This window comes from Caenorhabditis briggsae (genome assembly GCF_000004555.2).
Source record: "Caenorhabditis briggsae complete genome, chrII, whole genome shotgun sequence".
Lineage (NCBI taxonomy): Eukaryota > Metazoa > Nematoda > Chromadorea > Rhabditida > Rhabditidae > Caenorhabditis > Caenorhabditis briggsae.
In genome coordinates this window covers 3006728-3015440 of record NC_013486.2, presented here as the reverse complement: position 1 = coordinate 3015440, position 8713 = coordinate 3006728, and the positions used below count along the sequence as shown (strand labels likewise).

Genomic DNA, 8713 nt, shown 5'->3' with positions numbered 1-8713 from the left:
TTTCAATGACAGCGAAATTGTTGATAAGCAGTTCCGAGTTTTCCAAAAAAGGTGGAAACCATTCGGAGCTCTAAATTTGCTTTTGATCTCTCGGACTTTTTTCCGAAACTTCGAATCGCTGTATCTCAGCTCCTAGAAGGCCTAGAAAGTTGGTTTTTTGACAGAAATGTGTGAAATTTAGAGAAAAAGAAATTCAAGATCCGTATATTCAATTTTTTCAACTATTTTTCTCTATTTATCGAAAAAAAATGATTCGAGAAAACTGAAACGAAGCAAAGCGAAGAACTGTTCGCATTATCAGTTTCTATTGAAAATTTCAGCACAAATTTTTTGTTTGCTTTCTTTTTTCTTCCCACCTCACAATAGACCAAAAAAAATCATGACCTGATCATAAGAGCTAGGCTACAAAACGTTTTGGCTACGATTTAGAAAAAAAAACCGCCAACGACGTCTTCATCTTTTAGAGCCGAAGGAGCAAAAAAAACGACTTCTTCGCGTATTCAGAAGAAAGAGGAAGAAAAATTGTGGGGCAGAAGGCTAGAGAGAGAGGGAAAAAATGAAGAGATGAGAGGAACGGAAAATGCGCGAAAACACGAGACGACTGCTCCTAAAGCTGTGCTCCTTTGGCTCCTTGGAGCCCCCCGAGAGCCGGATATAGACCATTTCTTTCAGAGATTTTTTTCGGGAGAAAAACGGCCAATGTTTTCTGAACCGAATAAAAAAATAACCCGGTTTTCTACCTCATTTCATACGGAACCGCCCATCACCATCACATTTTCCGGTTATCAGCTGTGTTGTAGTACCAAAAATCAGCTACACGGTGTAGCGTCAGGGGCTGAAAAGGGGGAGGGTGACGAATAGTAAAAGATGGGTACAGGAGCGAAATGCCTTGTTTTTTTAAAGGAAAAAAATTAATTGAAAAAAAAATTGCCTAGAAAAAGTTTATCGATTTTTTCGTTCGCAGAACTTGTTATAGAACCGATTTTTGGGGATTTTTTTTGAGTTTTTGGAGGATTTGAGGAGAAAGAAAATACAAGTTTTGGAGAGAACGTGGGGGCAGTAAGCACAAAACACACACCTATACAACACATACTACTACGGGAAATGGGCAAAAAAAGAGAAAATTATAAAAAATTTATTGAAATTTGGAGATATGATGACGAGAGGACATTCAATTTCCCTTGAGCACTTGTTGTCTGAACTCGCCGACACATTTCTCGAATGCCTGGAAAAAAAATTCTTGGAATTTCAAAATTTTCGGTTTTCCTGTGATTTTCATTTTCTTTAATTTTTCAATTATTTCAAATTTTTGGATTTCCTGGAATTTTCAATTTTTTGAAAATTCCAGTTTTTCTGAATTTTTGGACTTTTTGGAATTCAAAACATTCTAAATTCATAGGGATTTTGAAATTGTTGATTTTCCTGTAATTTCAAACTTTTTGAATTTTCTGAAATTTCCATTTTTTGGATTCCCTGGAATTTCTCATTTTTGGAATTTTCTGGAAGTTTTAATTTTCTGATTTTTATCGAAATACCAATTTTTAGATTGCTTAGAATTTCCAATTTTTTGCATTTTCTGGAATTTTCAATTTTCGGATTTTCTGGAATTTCCAACTTTTCGAATATCTCAATTATTCAAATTTCTTGATTTTTCTGGAATTTTCAATTTTTCAGATTTTTTCAAATTTCTAATTTTTCGGATTTCCTAATTTTTCCGAATTTCCGAATTTCGATGTATTTCCAATTTTTCGAACTTTCTGGAATTTATGATTTTTCGGATTTTTAGATTTTTCAACTTTTTTTATTGAAAAAATCGTAAATTTTGAAAAATTCGAAAAAATCAGAAATCAAAATTACGTTTTTCCAGATTTTTCGAGTTATTCCTATTCGAAAAAAACTTCGAAAAACTTCGAAATTCTCGGAATTAAAGGCTTTTTTCCGCAATTTTGTCATTCTTATGCGAATCTACATAATTTTCTGCACAAAATGAAGCGGAACCAACCTCAGTAAGTGGTGCACACTTCAGTACACGTCCTGGATTCTCCTGAAGACATCTGACAATTTCCTGAAAAAAAACGCAGAATTTTATCATCAAAATTTTCTAGATCAACTCACGGTTTCATTATCCTGACACACATTCTCACGGTGATAGGCGAAGAATTGCTTCTGCACACGCTCAACGGTCTCATCGAAAATCTCTTTCTATCCTCCAAATCGTCTCCGGAAATTACGACTTGGGGTGCTGGGATTCCGGCGGACTGAAAATATATTTATAGATTTTTTTGGCGTTTCAACAATACCTTTCTCTGTTGCAACTGACTCAATTTCGCCATATCCTCTCTTAATCTGGCTTTTTCCTCCCGTTCGCGAGCCAATTCTTGTCTCAAACGATCGCTTTCTCCGTCATTTCCAGCTACTCTGGTTGCATTGACACGCTTCACGACGTCTGATGAGACACCAACGGTTCTGAATTTAAAAAAATTATGAAAATAATTTTTTGAAAAAAATTTACTTGTACTCTTCGGGAATCTCATTTCGGTCGATTCGAATGACTTCGGGGCGCGCTTCTTGTTCCGTGCTCTGTGCGGCTCCCATCTGAAAATCTATATTGCTAAAAAGTACAAAAAATCGGCTTGTTTATGCGTTTTGTTGTGTTGAAAATAGCTCGCGTAAAATAAAACGCTGGCGCGTTTCTCGACGTCGGCTTGCGCGCCAGTAACCATCTTGACGCATTTTGCGAAATTCTGCCAAAAAGTTGATTTTTGCTCTTTAGTAACTGGCTTTTCCGGTCCAAATCTACTAAAAAGGATCTAGAGAAGCCACTTTAGGGTATAAAAACTATAAAAACTCGTCCGAAAATCACAGATTTCATCGAAAAAATCTCACATCTCCTAGTAAAAGCTTCCTAGAAATTGTTCTTTTGGTGTCAGATATATGAAATGATGACAAAACACAAAAAATCACACGTATTTCATATATGTCATCATGCTCTCTTTTCTCTATTTAAACGGATTTTGACATGCTCCTTTCGCTTCGTTCCTCTGCTTTTCACCACTTCAAAATTGCTTTGAAAATTCAATTTTTTTCAAGAATGGCTCAAAAAGATGGCCGAGTTCTGCTGTTGAATGCTCCAAGACTACCGTTACCAGAAGACAAGGTGAAAGAGCTGGCAGGCGATCTTCATGATTATGCTCATGTAAGATTTTTTGGTCTTTTAGAAAATTAGAAATTTTGAGTCGAATTTTTGTTTTTGTTCAGGCACACGGCCTCGTCATGCGTTTGAGCACTGACAAGATGAGCAGTGAAGTTTGCCAGACGACACCACTCACTCTTCTGCCATCTCCCTTCCCGAAGAATGTTTTCGATGAGGCTGTACGCATCCAAAACCTCTACGCATCTCTTTACCATTATATCGCCTACGATTTTGATTTTCTCATCGATATTCATAAGAATGTAGTGAAAACCGACGAATTCACACGGAAAATGATAGAGATTTTGAAAAAAGTGAAAGAGCAAGGATTGAAGCAACCAGTGACTCTTGCAATCCAACGATCCGATTATATGTGTCATAAGGATCAATCCTCCGCTGAATATGACCTAAAACAAATCGAAATCAATAATATCGCTTCATCAATGGGTGCGCATGCCGAGCGGCTAACACAATGGCATATCAGAGTGTTAAAAGCTCTAGACGTTCCTGATGACGTCATTCGGAGAGCGATTCCAGAGAACAAACCAATTCCAATGATCGCTGAGGCACTTTTCAAAGCCTGGTCTCACTTTAATAACCCTGATGCCTGGGTGCTTGTCGTCGTTGAAAATGTGAATCAGAATCAAATCGATCAACGCCACGTGGAATATGAGCTTGAGAAGTTGGGAGTGCCGATGACACGAATAATAAGAAGAACGTTGACACAGTGCTATGAGCAGTTATCGCTAAACGAGAGCAGCGAACTGCTAATTGATGGGAAGCCAGTGGCAATTGTGTACTTTAGAGCTGGATACTCTCCAGATCACTATCAATCTGATAAAGAATGGGAAGCTCGTGAACGCATGGAACTATCCACTGCTCTCAAGACTCCATGGATCGGACTCCAGGTCGCCAACACCAAGAAAACACAACAAGTACTTTCGGAAGACGGAGTTCTTGAGCGATTCATCGGAAAGCCACGTGAAGCACGCGATATTCGCAGGTCTTTCGCCGGAATGTGGGCGCTGGAGAATTCGGATGAGGTCACTTTGAAAGTTGTTCAGGTGGGTGGAGCTTGTAGAGCAGAAAATTTCCTGAGAATCTGTCAAAAAATCTACTTTCTAGGCCTTCTAGGAGCCGTGATATAGTCATTTGAAGTTTGGGAGGTTAGAGACGCAGTGTGTCTCGTTGTCTGCGTCTCTAGCTTGCGAAACGTTGAACGGGTGTATCTCGGCTTGTAGATGAGCTAGAAAGTTGATAGTTTGGCAGAAATAGAGAAAATTCGGCTGTTTCAAAATGTTTCAAAAAATTCAAATTTCAAAAATAAGACGAATTTCAAAAAATCTAAAATCCTAATCTTGAATTATTCTTCTATGAATTTCACACGTTTCTGTCCAGTTTTCAACTTTCTAGGCCTTCTAGGAGGCGGGATACAGTCATCTGAAGTTTGGGAGGTTAGAGACGCAGTGTGTCTCGTTGTATGTGTCTCTAGTTTGCGAAACTTTGAACGGGTGTATCTCACCTTTAAGATGAGCTAGAAAGTTAATTTGTGGACAGATTTGAAGGAAATTGTTAGCTTTATATTCTCCAGAAAGATACTTTTATCTAAAAGTCTCCTATTTCATAATCGATGAAAAATTCCAGGGCGCTCAAAAGCATCCGGAAGCCTTCGTGCTCAAGCCACAAACCGAAGGAGGAGCCGCTCTGCACACAGGAGACGAAATGGTCCAAATGTTGAAAGAGCTTCCAGAAGAAGAGCGTGGTGCCTACATTCTGATGGAGAAGTTGAGACCAATGATTATTGAGGTATCAGGATTTTAAAAAATTTTCATTAAAACCCAAATTTATTATTATTTTCAGAACTACTTGGTTTTCGCTCGAAAACCAGTGACATTCGCTAAAGCGGTCAGTGAGCTTGGAATCTATGGATACGCATTTGGAGCCAAGGACGCGCCGGAGCTCAAAACCGCTGGACACTTGCTCCGATCCAAACCAGAATCCACTGCTATGGGAGGTGTTGCTGCTGGCTACGCTGTTGTTGACACTCCATTCCTCTATGAATTCATCTGATTCAGTTTTTTGTGATTTCTGATTTCTTTCATATTTTAATCATACTGTGATATTTATTAGACAAAATTTCCCTATGTGCCGTTATATTTTTAGATGATTGTGATGATAGTGTAATAGCGATAATTTATTGAATGTAATAATAAATGATGAAATGCTTCGAAGAATTTAAGAGTGTCAGAGTTCGGGAATCCCTAGTTCGGAAATTGGAAATTTAATTTTCTGTAATTTTTGTATTTCTGAGTTACAGTTTTTGACCTAAACAAATTTTCAAACTTTCGAGTTTTCGAATTTCAGGGTTTGAAGATTTTTGAAATTCCGATTCTCGATTTTCTGAAAATCTGATTTTGAAATTTCAAAATATTCAGTTTCAGAATTTTCGAATTTAAAATGTTCAGGGGTTTTTTTCTGAATTTTTTTCCTATAGTTTATTCTAACTAGGGAACTATCTGAGCATGATTACGAGTTGCAATTCATGACCTATATCAGTAGAAAGCTCATGAAAGTCTGATTCGGAATGTGTTTTTTGTTTTTTCGAAACGGCCGTGAGCTTCGAGAAAATTAGGTCAAAAGATAATTTTCAGTTGATTTCTAGGCTGTGTTTGGCTTCTTAAATTTGAAATAAATAAATCCCGTGTCTCGCGTCGATTTTCAATGCAAAGTGCAGCCTAGAAATCAACTGAAAATTATCTTTTGACCTAATTTTCTCGAAGCTCACGACCGTTTCGAAAAAACAAAAAACACATTCCGAATCAGACTTTCATGAGCTTTCTAATGATATACAGTGGCGAGAAGTGGTGAGGAGACTCAATGATTAAGATCTCTTGTAATCTTCCTTATATATAAAACGCTACACGCGTCTGTCTGTCCCGGTATCAGGCTGTCTACTTTTGAAAAGCTTGAAAAATAAATATAGATTTACGGGACCCTTAAAAAAAGGAGGAGCTGAGCGACAAACCAGTAAAAAACTAGATTAAATCGCGCCGAAAGCGCACCAACTTGCTGGTGAATTCGTAATTTCAGTTTCACTCATTTTATGTCTTTCTCTTGAAAACATTGTCATTTTGATATTGCTATGATTAAGTTCTTACAAATCTTCATTTATGTTCGTTTTCAAGTAAAAGTTCTAATTCAATTCAAAAATTCTACGAGTAATCTGTGTGATGACATCGTCATCCAACTTCTCCAAATCCCAGTTTTGCGCCTTCAAATCAGCCAGAGATTTCGCAGCGGCCACTTTTCTGGGCTGAAAAATAATCTGATAATAAGGAATACATTTTCCTAAATTACCACAACATCCCAAAATGACAATTCCTCAGCCAAATCGACTATTTGATTAGTTGTCATTCCACTGACACCAACAATCATTTGTTCCTTACAATATTCTGTGATACGTGGCACTTTGAGATGGTTGGCAAGCTTCAGGAAGGCCTCAATGTTTGTCTCTGGAATTTTAAAGTTTTAAAAAGTTGGATAATCTCTGTTTACCATTCAATTTGAGATCAACGCCATGAATGACTTGAAAGAAGTCGTGCATGTCTTCGAAACTAACTCCTGATGGTATATCTGAATAAGCAATGTTGTTAGTTTCAACGAGTTCAGCAAGAGTTGGAGATTGCAGAGAGATGAGCTGTAAAAGAATTTGTAGGGATTTCAGTTTCCGTTTCCGTTTTTCGCTCGGTTTTCCGAGATTTTTTTCCGTTTCCGTTTTCCGGAAAAACCTCCATTTTTTACAGCGGAAACGGGAAAAAAAGTAAAAAACGACGAAACATTTTAATTAAACTGGAACTGGCTTGAAAAAAAGCATGGAAAGTGATGAAAATATGGTCTTTAAACGTTGAAAAGTGTATATTTTTATGTTCGAAGGGAAAAAATCCTGAAAAATTGACGAAAAATAGATGTTTCTGTTTCCAATTCCGTTTTAGTTTTCCGTTTTCCGTTTTCGGTAAAAAAATTTTAGTCGTTTTTTTGTTTCCATTTTCCGCGGGAAAAATTTCCTTTTCCGTTTCCGTTTTCCGCAAATTTTCCGAATAAAATTGAATCTTTCATGTTCGCAGCTCACCTTCTTATTCAAGTACATGGTATGCCCCCAAACATTGACTTCAGAATCAAAGAGCGATTCATCGAATTTAAAAATCCAACATTCTGACAGAATCACACAAATTGATGGATTTTACAACCATGTTGAAATGAATTTTGAACGTTTTCTCATCCTTCTTATCATCAAAAAATCCCTGATTCCGATCGGTTATCTTATCGTATCCAGGAATTTCGATCACTAGTTCTCTTTTGGTTGCCGAAAATTCGTAGCTTCCTTGGGCCTAGAACGCAATTTTTCTTCTTTTTTTATATTTTTTTAAAGTTGTGAAACCGGTTTGATATACAGTGGCGAACATTAGTGAGTGTCACTCTATACTTTTGTTCATAACTTTGCTCAAACTTGCCCAATAATCAAAAACTTTTTTGTTAAATGCAGCTGAATTTCCAACAAAACTTTATATAAATTTTTTGGAACTCAATCAATTTTCGTTTCTTCTGAATCTTCACAGACGTGACGATGACTCCAGAAGAAAAAAAAATTTCCGCCAAAATTTTTTAAAAGATGTAGATCAAAAATGTAGATCAAATATATCCAAAAAAAAGTTTGAGACATGGTTCACGAGTTTGACTATAACTCGGCTGAAAATGATCCAACTTAGCTCAAGTTCTGAGAGAATGTCTGTCTTTAATTGCTCTACAATATACATACAAAACTTTGTATTTTGGAAAAACATTTTGTTTACAATTTTTTCATTTTTATGTACCGAAAACGGTATATTTTTACGTACCGAAAACGGGTAAAACAAAAAAGCAAAAAAGATTTTTCCCAAAATGTACGTATAGTCTGGAACAATTAAAGACACACATTTTAATAAATTTGAGCAAACTTGGATCATTTTTAGCCGAGTTATAGCCAAACTCCAGAACCATACCTTTTATGCTCCAGTGAGCACATCTCAAGAGCAAGTGTTCCAAACCGCTTCAAACATTTTTTCGGATTTTTCTTCTGAAGTCATCGTCACGTCTGTGAAAATTCGGAAGAAACGAAAATTGATTGAGTTTTTAAAAAACTTATATAACGTTTTGTTGGAAATTCAGCTAAATTTAACAATAAAGTGTTTGATTATTGGACAAGTTTGAGCAAAGTTATGAACAAAAGTATAGAGTGACACTCACTAATGTTCGCCACTGTATGTAAATTTCGGGCCGGCCCGCTGTTACAGAAGCTGATTTTTTTGAAATTTTTTAAATTTTTTTCAAAAATTTTATCAAAAAAAGTATATATTTTGACTACTGTCTACTTTGATAACTTTTGAAAATTATGTAACTTTTTTTCTTTTTTAATTCAAAAAAAAATGTCCCAATTTTTCATTGGAAATTTTTTTCACTGAGATAGGACGGGACGGCGGGCCGGGT

General features: G+C 36.5%; 3 protein-coding genes across 3 annotated transcripts in view; 1 reads left to right on the top strand and 2 right to left on the bottom strand.

The window, feature by feature from the left end:
- Positions 1-1171: 1171 nt before the first annotated feature.
- Positions 1172-2595, bottom strand: Cbr-chch-3 (the record flags this gene model as incomplete). The annotated part of the gene is made up of 5 exons (XM_045241855.1): positions 1172-1225; positions 2003-2065; positions 2145-2258; positions 2301-2466; positions 2519-2595. 5 exons carry the CDS (start codon positions 2593-2595, stop codon positions 1172-1174), a joined length of 474 nt encoding a protein of 157 aa, XP_045095157.1.
- Positions 2596-3091: 496 nt separating this feature from the next.
- Positions 3092-5260, top strand: Cbr-gss-1 (the record flags this gene model as incomplete). Its single annotated transcript, XM_002629982.1, has 4 exons — positions 3092-3196; positions 3259-4254; positions 4835-4996; positions 5051-5260. 4 exons carry the CDS (start codon positions 3092-3094, stop codon positions 5258-5260), a joined length of 1473 nt encoding a protein of 490 aa, XP_002630028.1.
- Positions 5261-6383: 1123 nt separating this feature from the next.
- The window catches only part of CBG13396, a gene marked incomplete at both ends in the record, with an annotated part of 2782 nt that continues 452 nt past the window's right edge, over positions 6384-8713 (bottom strand). Inside the window, 3 exons of the mRNA XM_045241854.1 lie at positions 6384-6503; positions 6548-6702; positions 6746-6887. Of these exons, the coding sequence (XP_045095156.1) occupies positions 6384-6503; positions 6548-6702; positions 6746-6887 (417 nt within the window). The remainder of the gene's footprint in view (positions 6504-6547; positions 6703-6745; positions 6888-8713) is intronic.